Below are 15,060 nucleotides of genomic sequence, written 5' to 3'. Positions count from 1 at the left end.
ATTTATGATGGGTCCAGGATCCCGCAGGGTTTTCCTGCTGCTGTGTAGGCCCCATAATAACCTGATTTATAGGACATGTTGGTAAATGTGTTCAGATGACGTACATTATGCACCTGTGTTGTCATCTCCTGGACCTACTAATAGCCCCTGGGAGACAGAAGAGGCCCATGCCCTCAGTGGCCCGTAGACTGACCGTCTGTACCTGCACATAGAGCGGTCAGAGTGTTGTCATCTCCTGGCCCTACTAATAGGCCCCTGGGAGACAGAAGAGTCCCATGCCCTCAGTGGCCCGTAGACTGACCGTCTGTACCTGCACATAGAGCGGTCAGAGTGTTGTCATCTCCTGGCCCTACTAATAGCCCCTGGGAGACAGAAGAGGCCCATGCCCTCAGTGGCCCGTGGACTGACCGGCTGTACCTGCACATAGAGCGGTCAGAGTGTTGTCATCTCCTGGCCCTACTAATAGGCCCCTGGGACACAGAAGAGGCCCATGCCGTCAGTGGCCCATGGACTGACCGTCTGTACCTGCACATAGAGCGGCCAGAGTGTGGTCATCTCCTGGCCCTACTAATAGGCCCCTAGGACACAGAAGAGTTCCATTCCCTCAGTGGTCCGTGAACTGACCGGCTGTACCTGCACATAGGGGGTCATTCCGAGTTGATCGCTCGCTAGCAGTTTTTAGCAGCAGTGCACACGCTAGGCCGCTGCCCTCTGGGAGTGTATTTTAGCTTAGCAGAAGTGCGAACGAAAGGATCGCAGAGCGGCTACAAAGTTTTTTTGTGCAGTTTCTGAGTAGCTCAAAACCTACATATATAGTGGTAGATGCTCAATTACCCTAGTGATATCATTCAGGTGCTGGAAAGTGAGGAGTATTTCTAAACAAGAAAAAAGAGAGACATCGTTTCCCCCAGCACCCTGAATAATAACAGAAAAGATATAATCTTAGACCCAGATTGGGGTTGTGGAGGTGTGAGGTGTGGTGCCTCTGGACTGGCTGAGCTGGATGGCTTTAGTGTGGCATACCTTTACATTCTATTAACACTTTTCACTTATTCATTTTTTAATACTATTTCTCTATTTCTCTAACGTCCTAAGTGGATGCTGGGGACTCCGTCAGGACCATGGGGAATAGCGGCTCCGCAGGAGACAGGGCACAAAAATAAAGCTTTAGGATTAGGTGGTGTGTACTGGCTCCTCCCCCTATGACCCTCCTCCAAGCCTCAGTTAGGTTTTTGTGCCCGTCCGAGCAGGGTGCAATCTAGGTGGCTCTCCTAAAGAGCTGCTTAGAAAAAGTTTTTAGGTTTTTTATTTTCAGTGAGTCCTGCTGGCAACAGGCTCACTGCATCGAGGGACTTAGGGGAGAGAATTTCAACTCACTTGCGTGCAGGATGGATTGGATTCTTAGGCTACTGGACACCATTAGCTCCAGAGGGAGTCGGAACACAGGTCTCACCCTGGGGTTCGTCCCGGAGCCGCGCCGCCGACCCCCCTTACAGATGCTGAAGATTGAAGGTCCGGAAACAGGCGGCAGAAGGCTCTTCAGTCTTCATGAAGGTAGCGCACAGCACTGCAGCTGTGCGCCATTGTTGTCACACACTTCACACCAAGCGGTCACGGAGGGTGCAGGGCGCTGCTGGGGGCGCCCTGGGCAGCAATATTTAATACCTTTATGGCAAAAGAATACATCACATATAGCCATTGAGGCTATATGTATGTATTTAACCCATGCCAGATATCTAAAACTCCGGGAGAAAAGCCCGCCGAAATAGGGGGCGGGGCTTATTCTCCTCAGCACACAGCGCCATTTTCCTGCTCAGCTCCGCTGTGAGGAAGGCTCCCAGGACTCTCCCCTGCACTGCACTACAGAAACAGGGTAAAACAGAGAGGGGGGGCATTTTTTGGCGATATTTTGATATATTTAAGCTGCTATAAGGAACAACACTTATATAAGGTTGTTCCCATATATATTATAGCGCTTGGGTGTGTGCTGGCAAACTCTCCCTCTGTCTCCCCAAAGGGCTAGTGGGGTCCTGTCTTCGATAAGAGCATTCCCTGTGTGTCTGCTGTGTGTCGGTACGTGTGTGTCGACATGTATGAGGACGATGTTGGTGTGGAGGCAGAGCAATTGCCGATAATGGTGATGTCACCCCCCAGGGAGTCGACACCGGAATGGATGGCTTTGTTTATGGAATTACGTGATAATGTCAGCACATTACAAAAATCAGTTGACGACATGAGACGGCCGGCAAACCAGTTAGTACCTGCCCAGGCGTCTCAGACACCGTCAGGGGCTGTAAAGCGCCCTTTACCTCAGTCGGTCGACACAGACCCAGACACAGACACTGAATCTAGTGTCGACGGTGATGAAACAAACGTATTTTCAAGTAGGGCCACACGTTATATGATCACGGCAATGAAGGAGGCTTTGCATATCTCTGATACTGCAAGTACCACAAAAAGGGGTATTATGTGGGGGGTGAAAAAACTACCTGTAGTTTTTCCTGAATCAGAGGAATTGAATGATGTATGTGATGAAGCGTGGGTTAACCCAGATAGAAAAATGCTAATTTCAAAAAAGTTATTAGCATTATACCCTTTCCCGCCAGAGGTTAGGGCGCGCTGGGAAACACCCCCTAGGGTGGATAAGGCGCTCACACGCTTATCAAAACAAGTGGCGTTACCGTCTCCTGATACGGCCGCCCTCAGGGATCCAGCTGATAGGAGACTGGAAACTACCCTAAAAAGTATATACACACATACTGGTGTTATACTGCGACCAGCCATCGCCTCAGCCTGGATGTGCAGTGCTGGGGTCGTCTGGTTGGATTCCCTGACTGAAAATATTGATACCCTGGATAGGGACAGTATTTTATTGACTATAGAGCAATTAAAGGATGCTTTTCTTTATATGCGAGATGCGCAGAGAGATATTTGCACTCTGGCATCGAGAGTAAGTGCGATGTCCATATCTGCCAGAAGAAGTTTATGGACGCGACAGTGGTCAGGTGATGCGGATTCCAAACGGCATATGGAAGTATTGCCGTATAAAGGGGAGGAATTATTTGGCGTCGGTCTATCGGATCTGGTGGCCACGGCAACTGCCGGAAAATCCACCTTTTTACCTCAGACCCCCTCCCAACAGAAAAAGACACCGTCTTTTCAGCCGCAGTCCTTTCGGTCCTATAAGAACAAACGGACAAAAGGACAGTCATATCTGCCTCGGGGCAGAGGAAGGGGTAAGAGAGGGCAGCAAGCAGCCCCTGCCCAGGAACAGAAGCCCTCTCAGGGTTCTGCAAAGCCCTCAGCATGACGCTGGGGCCTTACAAGCGGACTCAGGAGCGGTGGGGGGGTCGACTCAAGAATTTCAGCGCACAGTGGGCTTGCTCACAGGTGGACCCCTGGATCCTGCAGGTAGTATCTCAGGGTTACAGGTTGGAATTCGAGAAGTCTCCCCCTCGCAGGTTCCTAAAGTCTGCTTTGCCAACGTCTCCCTCAGACAGGGCGACGGTATTGGAAGCCATTCACAAGCTGTTTTCTCAGCAGGTGATAGTCAAGGTACCCCTCCTACAACAGGGAAAGGGGTATTACTCCACGCTATTTGTGGTACCGAAGCCGGACGGCTCGGTAAGACCTATTCTAAATCTGAAATCTTTGAACCTGTACATACAAAAATTCAAGTTCAAGATGGAGTCACTCAGAGCAGTGATAGCGAACCTGGAAGAAGGGGACTTTATGGTGTCCTTGGACATAAAGGATGCTTACCTGCATGTCCCAATTTGCCCTTCACATCAAGGGTACCTCAGGTTCGTGGTGCAAAACTGTCATTATCAGTTTCAGACGCTGCCGTTTGGATTGTCCACGGCACCTCGGGTCTTTACCAAGGTAATGGCCGAAATGATGATTCTTCTGCGAAGAAGAGGTGTATTAATTATCCCTTACTTGGACGATCTCCTGATAAGGGCAAGGTCCAGAGAACAGCTGGAGGACGGAGTAGCACTAACCCGACTAGTGCTGCAACAACACGGGTGGATTCTGAATTTTCCAAAATCTCAGTTGACCCCGACGACACGTCTGCTGTTCCTGGGAATGATTCTGGACACGGTTCAGAAAAAGGTGTTTCTTCCGGAGGAGAAAGCCAGGGAGTTATCCGAACTTGTCAGGAACCTCCTAAAACCAGGGAAAGTGTCTGTGCATCAATGCACAAGAGTCCTGGGAAAGATGGTGGCTTCTTACGAAGCGATTCCATTCGGCAGATTCCACGCACGAACTTTTCAGTGGGATCTGCTGGACAAATGGTCCGGATCACATCTGCAGATGCATCAGCGGATAACCTTATCGCCACGGACAAGGGTGTCTCTTCTGTGGTGGTTGCAGAGTACTCATCTGTTAGAGGGCCGCAGATTCGGCATACAGGACTGGGTCCTGGTGACCACGGATGCCAGTCTGAGAGGCTGGGGAGCGGTCACACAGGGAAGAAACTTCCAGGGAGTATGGTCAAGCCTGGAGATATCTCTTCACATAAATATACTGGAGCTAAGAGCGATTTACAATGCTCTAAGTCTGGCAAAACCCCTGCTTCAGGGTCAGCCGGTGTTGATCCAGTCGGACAACATCACGGCAGTCGCCCACGTAAACAGACAGGGCGGCACAAGAAGCAGGACAGCAATGGCAGAAGCTGCAAGGATTCTTCGCTGGGCGGAAGATCATGTGATAGCACTGTCAGCAGTATTCATTCCGGGAGTGGACAACTGGGAAGCAGACTTCCTCAGCAGACACGATCTACACCCGGGAGAGTGGGGACTTCATCCAGAAGTCTTCCACATGATTGTGAACCGTTGGGAAAAACCAATGGTGGATATGATGGCGTCCCGCCTCAACAAAAAACTGGACAGGTATTGCGCCAGGTCAAGAGACCCTCAGGCAATAGCTGTGGACGCTCTGGTAACACCGTGGGTGTTCCAGTCAGTGTATGTGTTCCCTCCTCTGCCTCTCATACAAAAAGTACTGAGAATTATACGGCAAAAGGGAGTAAGAACGATACTAGTGGCTCCGGATTGGCCAAGAAGGACTTGGTACCCGGAACTTCAGGAGATGCTCACGGAGGATCCGTGGCCTCTACCTCTAAGACGGGACCTGCTTCAGCAGGGACCGTGTCTATTCCAAGACTTACCGCGGCTGCGTTTGACGGCATGGCGGTTGAACGCCGAATTCTAAGGGAAAAAGGCATTCCGGAAGAGGTCATTCCTACACTGGTAAAAGCCAGGAAGGAGGTGACTGCACAACATTATCACCGCATTTGGAGAAAATATGTTGCGTGGTGTGAGGCCAGGAAGGCCCCCACGGAGGAATTTCAATTGGGTCGATTCCTACATTTCCTGCAAACAGGATTGTCTATGGGCCTCAAATTAGGGTCCATTAAGGTTCAAATTTCGGCCCTGTCGATTTTCTTCCAGAAAGAATTGGCTTCAGTTCCTGAAGTCCAGACTTTTGTAAAAGGAGTACTACATATACAGCCCCCGGTTGTGCCCCCAGTGGCACCGTGGGATCTTAATGTAGTCTTGGATTTTCTCAAATCCCATTGGTTTGAGCCGCTCAAATCGGTGGAGCTGAAGTATCTCACATGGAAAGTAACCATGCTACTGGCCCTGGCTTCAGCCAGGAGAGTATCAGAATTGGCGGCTTTATCATATAAGAGCCCATATCTGATTTTCCATACGGACAGGGCAGAACTGCGGACGCGTCCTCATTTTCTGCCTAAGGTGGTGTCAGCGTTTCACCTGAACCAGCCTATTGTGGTGCCTGCGGCTACTAACGATTTGGAGGATTCCAAGTTGTTGGACGTGGTCCGGGCATTGAAAATATATATTTCAAGAACGGCGGGAGTCAGAAAGTCTGACTCACTGCTTATATTGTATGCACCCAACAAGATGGGTGCTCCTGCTTCTAAGCAGACGATTGCTCGTTGGATTTGTAGCACAATTCAGCTTGCACATTCTGTGGCAGGCCTGCCACAGCCAAAATCTGTCAAGGCCCATTCCACAAGGAAAGTGGGCTCATCCTGGGCAGCTGCCCGAGGGGTCTCGGCATTACAACTCTGCCGAGCTGCTACTTGGTCAGGGGCAAACACGTTTGTAAAATTCTACAAATTTGATACCCTGGCTGAGGAGGACCTTGAGTTCTCTCATTCGGTGCTGCAGAGTCATCCGCACTCTCCCGCCCGTTTGGGAGCTTTGGTATAATCCCCATGGTCCTGACGGAGTCCCCAGCATCCACTTAGGACGTTAGAGAAAATAAGAATTTACTTACCGATAATTCTATTTCTCGTAGTCCGTAGTGGATGCTGGGCGCCCATCCCAAGTGCGGATTGTCTGCAATACTTGTATATAGTTATTGTTACAAAAATCGGGTTATTCTTGTTGTGAGCCATCTTTTCAGAGGCTCCTTCGTTGTTATCATACTGTTAACTGGGTTCAGATCACAGGTTGTACGGTGTGATTGGTGTGGCTGGTATGAGTCTTACCCGGGATTCAATATCCTTCCTTATTGTGTACGCTCGTCCGGGCACAGTATCCTAACTGAGGCTTGGAGGAGGGTCATAGGGGGAGGAGCCAGTGCACACCACCTAATCCTAAAGCTTTATTTTTGTGCCCTGTCTCCTGCGGAGCCGCTATTCCCCATGGTCCTGACGGAGTCCCCAGCATCCACTACGGACTACGAGAAATTGAATTATCGGTAAGTAAATTCTTATTTTTAATTACATTTCATTTTTGTATCACCCTCTCTATAGCTTTGGCTTCCTAAATACAAATTTATTAACACTATAGTTTTTTCACTGGTATGCTGCCCTGGGCTTTCTGCCTTATGCTGGTGTTTTGGGGTGTCACAGCCTGCACCTAGATATAGCGCTAGGGACCCCAAATATACAGAGGCGCCTTGATGCGGCTTTGGGGCTTAACCACACATTTGCGCAAATATATGTAACCGAGATCTCTGAATTCTATTATTATGTGGGATTTATATCTGGTTACTGTTATCATTCAGTGTGCTGGGGGAAACGATGTCTCTCTTTTTTTCTAGCTCAAAACCTACTCAGCGCTTGCGATCACTTCAGATTGTTCAGTTCTGGATTTGACGTCACAAACACGCCCTGCGTTTGCCCAGCCACGCCTGCGTTTTTCCTGGCACGCCTACGTTTTTCCAAACACTCCCTGAAAACGGTCAGTTGACACCCAGAAACGCCCACTTCCTGTCAATCACTCTGCGGCCAGCAGTGCGACTGAAAAGCTTCGCTAGACCTTGTGTGAAACTACATCGTTCTTTGTAATAGTACGATGCGCGTGCGCATAGCTCCGCATGCGCAGAAGTGCAGTTTTTTTGCCTCATCGCTGCGCAGCAAACTAATGCAGCTAGCGATCAACTCGGAATGACCCCCAGAGTCCCACAGAAGGTAGCTGCAGACCACACACCCACCTGATAATTGTGTAATTGTTGTGTTGTCATTGTGTCTGGTGACTGACTCTCCCACTGAGATTGTCTGTCTCTCTGCCTTTCCACTTCTCTCCTCTGCTGCGCAGGATCGAAGCAGCACCACAGGGTCTCAGAGTATGTATCTATCAGCAGACCGACTTTACCTCTCTGCTATTCCTTTATTTCCACACTACACCACACTCCACATAACTATTTCTGCTATCTCTGTGTTGTGTCCACTCCTCATATATCTGTCACTACACCTCTTTCCTGTCCTGTATGTCTCTGCTATTCCTCTACTGACCCCACACACACAGCTCTGTCACTACACCTCCATCCTGTCCTGTATCTCTCTACTATTCCTGTACTGACCTCACACACACACAACTCTGTCACTACACCTCCATCCTGTCCTGTATCTCTCTACTATTCCTGTACTGACCCCTCAAACACACAGCTCTGTCACTACACCTCCAACCTGTCCTGTATCTCTCTACTATTCCTGTACTGACCTCACACACACAGCTCTGTCAGTACACCTCTATCCTGTCCTTTATCCCTCTACTATTCCTGTACTGACCTCACACACACAGCTCTGTCACTACACCTCCATCCTTTCCTGTATCTCTCTACTATTCCTGTACTGACCTCACACACACAGCTCTGTCACTACATCTCCATCCTGTCCTGTATCTCTCTACTATTCCTGTACTGACCTCACACACACAGCTCTGTCTCTACACCTCCATCCTGTCCTATATCCCTCTACTATTCCTGTACTGACCTCACACACACAGCTCTGTCACTACACCTCCATCCTGTCCTGTATCTCTCTACTATTCCTGTACTTATCCCACACACACAGCTCTTTCACTACATCTCCATCCTGTCCTGTATCTCTCTACTATTCCTGTACTGACCTCACACACACACACACACACACACACACACACACACACACACACACACACACACACACACACACACACACACACACACACACACACCTCTGTCACTACACCTTCATCCTGTCCTGTATCTCTCTACTATTCCTGTACTGACCTCACACACACACACACACACACACACACACACACACACACACACACACACACACACACACACACAGCTCTGTCACTACACCTTCATCCTGTCCTGTATCTCTCCACTATTCCCGTACTTATCCCACACACACAGCTCTGTCACTACACCTCTTTCCTGTCCTGTATCTCTCTACTATTCCTGTACTGACCACACACACACACACACACACACACACACACACACACACACACACACACACACACACACACACACACACACACACACACACACACACACCTGTCACTACACCTCTTTCCTGTCCTGTATCTCTCTACTATTCCTGTACTGACCACACACACACACACACACACACACACACACACACACACACACACACACACACACACCTGTCACTACACATCCATCCTGTCCTGTATCTCTTTACTATTCCTGTACTGACCCCACCCGCAGCTCTGTCACTACACCTCCATCCTGTCCTGTATCTCTCTACTATTCCTGTACTGACCTCACACACACAGCTCTGTCACTACACCTCCATCCTTTCCTGTATCTCTCTACTATTCCTGTACTGACCCTACACACACACACACAGCTCTGTCATTACACCTCCATCCTGTCCTGTCTCTCTCTACTATTCCTGTACTGACCCCACACACACACACTCCTCTGACACTACACCTCCATCCTTTCCTGTATCTCTCTACTATTCCTGTACTGACCTCACACACACAGCTCTGTCACTACACCTCCATCCTGTCCTGTATCCCTCTACTATTCCTGTACTGACCTCACACACACAGCTCTGTCACTACACCTCCATCCTGTCCTGTATCTCTCTACTATTCCTGTACTGACCACACACACACACACACACACACACACACACACACACACACACACACACACACACACACACACACACACACACACACACACACACACACAGCTCTGTCACTACACCTCCATCCTGTCCTGTATCTCTGTACTATTCCTGTACTGACCTCACACACACAGCTCTATAACTACACCTCCATCCTGTCCTGTATCTCTCTACTATTCCTGTACTGACCTCACACACACAGCTCTGCCACTACACCTCCATCCTGTCCTGTATCTCTCTACTATTCCTGTATTGACCTAACACACACAGCTCTGTCACTACACCTCCATCCTGTAATGTCTCTACTATTCCTGTACTGACCTCCCACACACACAGCTCTGTCACTACACCTCCATCCTGTCCTGTATCTCTCTCCTATTCCTGTACTGACCTCACACACAGCTCTGTCACTACACCTCCATCCTGTCCTGTATCTCTCTACTGTTCCTGTACTGACCTCACACACACAGCTCTGTCACTACACCTCCATCCTGTCCTGTATCTCTCTACTATTCCGGTACTGACCTCACACACACACACACACACACACACACACACACACACACACACACACAGCTCTGTCACTACACCTCCATCCTGTCCTGTATCTCTCTACTATTCCTGTACTGACCTCACACACACACACAGCTCTGTCACTACACCTCCATCCTGTCCTGTATCTCTCCACTATTCCTGTACTGACCCTACACACACACACACAGCTGTCACTACACCTCATCCTGTCCTGTATCTCTCTACTATTCCTGTACTGACCTTACACACACAGCTCTGTCACTACACCTCCATCCTGTCCTGTATCTCTCTACTATTCCTGTACTGACCCCATACACACAGCTCTGTCACTAAACCTCCATCCTGTCCTGTATCTCTCTACTATTCCTGTACTGACCTCTCACACACAGCTCTGTCACTACACCTCCATCCTTTCCTGTATCTCTCTACTATTCCTGTACTGACCTCACACACACAGCTCTGTCACTACACCTCCATCCTGTCCTATATCTCTCTACTATTCCTGTACTGACCTCACACACAGGTCTGTCACTACACCTCCATCCTGTCCTGTATCTCTCTACTGTTCCTGTACTGACCTCACACACACAGCTCTGTCACTACACCTCCATCCTGTCCTGTATCTCTCTACTATTCCTGTACTGACCTCTCACACACAGCTCTGTCACTACACCTCCATCCTGTCCTGTATCTCTCTACTATTCCTGTACTGACCTCACACACACACACAGCTCTGTCACTACACCTCCATCCTGTCCTGTATCTCTCTGCTATTCCTGTACTGACCCCACCCGCAGCTGTCATTACACCTCCATCCTGTCCTGTATCTCTCTAAAATTCCTGCACTCACCTCACACACACACACACACACACACACACACACACACACACACACACACACACACACACACACACACACACACACACACACACACACACACACACACACACACCTCTGTCACTACACCTCCATCCTGTCCTGTATCTCTCTACTATTCCTGTACTGACCCCACACACACACAACTCTGTCACTACACCTCCATCCTGTCCTGTATCTCTCTACTATTCCTGTACTGACCTCTCACACACAGCTGTCACTACACCTCCATCCTCTCCTGTCTCTACTATTCCTGTACTGACCTCACATACACAGCTCTGTCACTACACCTCCATCCTGTCCTGTATCTCTCTACTATTCCTGTACTGACCTCTCACACACACAGCTCTGTCACTACACCTCCATCCTGTCCTGTCTCTCTCTACTATTCCTGTACTGACCTCTCACACACAGCTGTCACTACACCTCCATCCTGTCCTGTCTCTACTATTCCTGTACTGACCTCACATACACAGCTCTGTCACTACACCTCCATCCTGTCCTGTATCTCTCTACTATTGCTGTACTGACCCCACACACACAGCTCTGTCACTACACCTCCATCCTGTCCTGTATCTCTCTACTATTCCTGTACTGACCTCACACACACAGCTCTGTCACTACACCTCCATCCTGTCCTGTATCTCCCTACTATTCCTGTACTGACCTCACACACACAGCTCTGTCACTACACCTCCATCCTGTATCTCTCTACTATTCCTGTACTGACCTCTCACACACACAGCTCTGTCACTACACCTCCATCCTGTCCTGTCTCTCTCTACTATTCCTGTACTGACCTCTCACACACAGCTGTCACTACACCTCCATCCTGTCCTGTCTCTACTATTCCTGTACTGACCTCACATACACAGCTCTGTCACTACACCTCCATCCTGTCCTGTATCTCCCTACTATTCCTGTACTGACCTCACACACACAGCTCTGTCACTACACCTCCATCCTGTCCTGTATCTCTCTACTATTCCTGTACTGACCTCTCACACACACAGCTCTGTCACTACACCTCCATCCTGTCCTGTATCTCTCTACTATTCCTGTACTGACCTCACACACAGCTCTGTCGCTACACCTCCATCCTGTCCTGTATCTCTCTACTATTCCTGTACTGACCCCACACACACACAGCTCTGTCACTACACCTCCATCCTGTCCTGTATCTCTCTACTATTCCTGTACTGATCCCACACACACAGCTCTGTCACTACACCTCCATCCTGTCCTGTATCTCTCTGCTATTCCTGTACTGACCCCACCTGCAGCTGTCATTACACCTCCATCCTGTCCTGTATCTCTCTAAAATTCCTGCACTCACCTCACACACACACACACACACACACACACACACACACACACACACACACACACACACACACACACACACACACACACACACACACACCTCTGTCACTACACCTCCATCCTGTCCTGTATCTCTCTACTATTCCTGTACTGACCCCACACACACACAGCTCTCTCACTACACCTCCATCCTGTCCTGTATCTCTCTACTATTCCTGTACTGACCCCACACACACACAACTCTGTCACTACACCTCCATCCTGTCCTGTATCTCTCTACTATTCCTGTACTGACCTCTCACACACAGCTGTCACTACACCTCCATCCTCTCCTGTCTCTACTATTCCTGTACTGACCTCACATACACAGCTCTGTCACTACACCTCCATCCTGTCCTATATCTCTCTACTATTCCTGTACTGACCCCACACACACAGCTGTCACTACACCTCCATCCTGTCCTGTCTCTCTCTACTATTCCTGTACTGACCTCACACACACAGCTCTGTCACTACACCTCCATCCTGTCCTGTATCTCTCTACTATTCCTGTACTGACCCCACACACACAGCTGTCACTACACCTCCATCCTGTCCTGTCTCTCTCTACTATTCCTGTACTGACCTCACACACACAGCTGTCACTACACCTCCATCCTGTCCTGTCTCTCTCTACTATTCCTGTACTGACCTCACACACACACAGCTCTGTCACTACACCTCCATCCTGTCCTGTATCTCTCTACTATTCCTGTACTGACCCCACACACACACACAGCTCTGTCACTACACCTCCATCCTGTCCTGTATCTCTCTACTATTCCTGTACTGACCCGACCCGCAGCTCTGTCACTACACCTCCATCCTGTCCTGTCTCTACTATTCCTGTACTGACCCCACACACACAGCTGTCACTACACCTCCATCCTGTCTACAGCTCACTCTGCTATTCCTGTATACGTGCTGCTGAGGTGTAGTGTGGTAACTCTTTCCCTCTGCCGCTGTCACCTCCAGTAACTCTATGACTGTCTTTGTGTAGGTCGGGAAGAGACGGTTCTCAGTTATGAGACTGTTGTACACATGGAAGGTGAGTCTCATTCTGTCTGTGGCGTATAGAGAAATTGCTTCATTTATTCTTCCTGAATACTAATATCTCTTTCTCCTGTGCCCAGTTCATTACGCCCGTCCCATCATCATACTGGGCCCCGGGAAGGACAGAGTTAATGACGATCTTCTATCTGAGTTTCCTGACAAGTTTGGCTCCTGTGTCCCCCGTAAGTCGGTAGTGTAAACTGGACACGTCTCTGCGTTATACAGCCGGGGTGCTTAGTGCCTATACACTGTACATGTCTCTGTGTTATACAGCCGGGGTGCTTAGTGCCTATACACTGTACATGTCTCTGCGTTATACAGCCGGGGTGCTTAGTGTCTATACACTGTACACATCTCTGCGTTATACAGCCGGGGTGCTTAGTACCTATACACTATACACATCTCTGTGTTATACAGCCGGGTGCTTAGTGTCTATACACTGTACATGTCTCTGTGTTATACAGCCGGGGTGCTTAGTGCCTATACACTGTACATGTCTCTGTGTTATACAGCCGGGGTACTTAGTGCCTATACACTGTACACGTCTCTGTGTTATACAGCCGGGGTACTTAGTGCCTATACACTGTACATGTCTCTGTGTTATACAGCCGGGGTGCTTAGTGTCTATACACTGTACACGTCTCTGCGTTATACAGCCGGGGTGCTTAGTGCCTATACACTGTACATGTCTCTGTGTTATACAGCCGGGGTGCTTAGTGCCTATACACTGTACACGTCTCTGTGTTATACAGCCGGGGTGCTTAGTGTCTATACACTGTACACGTCTCTGTGTTATACAGCCGGGGTGCTTAGTGCCTATACATTGTACACGTCTCTGTGTTATACAGCCGGGGTGCTTAGTGCCTATACATTGTACACGTCTCTGCGTTATACAGCCGGGGTGCTTAGTGTCTATACACTGTACATGTCTCTGTGTTATACAGCCGGGGTGCTTAGTGCCTATACACTGTACACGTCTCTGTGTTATACAGCCGGGATGCTTAGTGCCTATACACGGTACATGTCTCTGTGTTATACAGCCGGGGTGCTTAGTGCCTATACATTGTACACGTCTCTGCGTTATACAGCCGGGGTGCTTAGTGTCTATACACTGTACATGTCTCTGTGTTATACAGCCGGGGTGCTTAGTGCCTATACACTGTACACGTCTCTGTGTTATACAGCCGGGATGCTTAGTGCCTATACACGGTACATGTCTCTGTGTTATACAGCCGGGGTGCTTAGTGCCTATACACTGTACACGTCTCTGTGTTATACAGCCGGGGTGCTTAGTGCCTATACACTGTACATGTCTCTGTGTTATACAGCCGGGGTACTTAGTGCCTATACACTGTACATGTCTCTGTGTTATACAGCCGGGGTGCTTAGTGCCTATACACTGTACACGTCTCTGTGTTATACAGCCGGGGTGCTTAGTGCCTATACACTGTACATGTCTCTGTGTTATACAGCCGGGGTGCTTAGTGCCTATACACTGTACACGTCTCTGTGTTATACAGCCGGGGTGCTTAGTGCCTATACACTGTACACGTCTCTGTGTTATACAGCCGGGGTGCTTAGTGCCTATACACTGTACATGTCTCTGTGTTATACAGCCGGGGTACTTAGTGCCTATACACTGTACATGTCTCTGTGTTATACAGCCGGGGTGCTTAGTGTCTATACACTGTACACGTCTCTGCGTTATACAGCCGGGGTGCTTAGTACCTATACACTGTACATGTCTCTGTGTTATACAGCCGGGGTGCTTAGTGCCTATACACTGTACATGTCTCTGTGTTATACAGCCGGGGTGCTTAGT

The 15,060-nt window shown here is 49.2% G+C and overlaps 1 protein-coding gene across 3 annotated transcripts in view; it reads left to right on the top strand.

The window, feature by feature from the left end:
- DLG4 (discs large MAGUK scaffold protein 4) overlaps nucleotides 1-15,060 on the top strand; it is a 196,591-nt gene that overhangs the window by 81,152 nt on the left and 100,379 nt on the right. For all 3 annotated transcript variants that reach the window (XM_063950409.1, XM_063950410.1, XM_063950411.1), the window contains 3 exons: nucleotides 7,575-7,602; nucleotides 13,186-13,233; nucleotides 13,319-13,420. In XM_063950409.1, coding sequence (XP_063806479.1) covers nucleotides 7,575-7,602; nucleotides 13,186-13,233; nucleotides 13,319-13,420 — 178 coding nt within the window. The remainder of the gene's footprint in view (nucleotides 1-7,574; nucleotides 7,603-13,185; nucleotides 13,234-13,318; nucleotides 13,421-15,060) is intronic.

Source organism: Pseudophryne corroboree (assembly GCF_028390025.1).
Source record: "Pseudophryne corroboree isolate aPseCor3 chromosome 6 unlocalized genomic scaffold, aPseCor3.hap2 SUPER_6_unloc_1, whole genome shotgun sequence".
In the NCBI taxonomy this organism is placed as follows: Eukaryota; Metazoa; Chordata; class Amphibia; order Anura; family Myobatrachidae; genus Pseudophryne; species Pseudophryne corroboree.
Note: the sequence above shows the minus strand (reverse complement) of the source record. Positions and strands in the feature narration are given on the sequence as shown.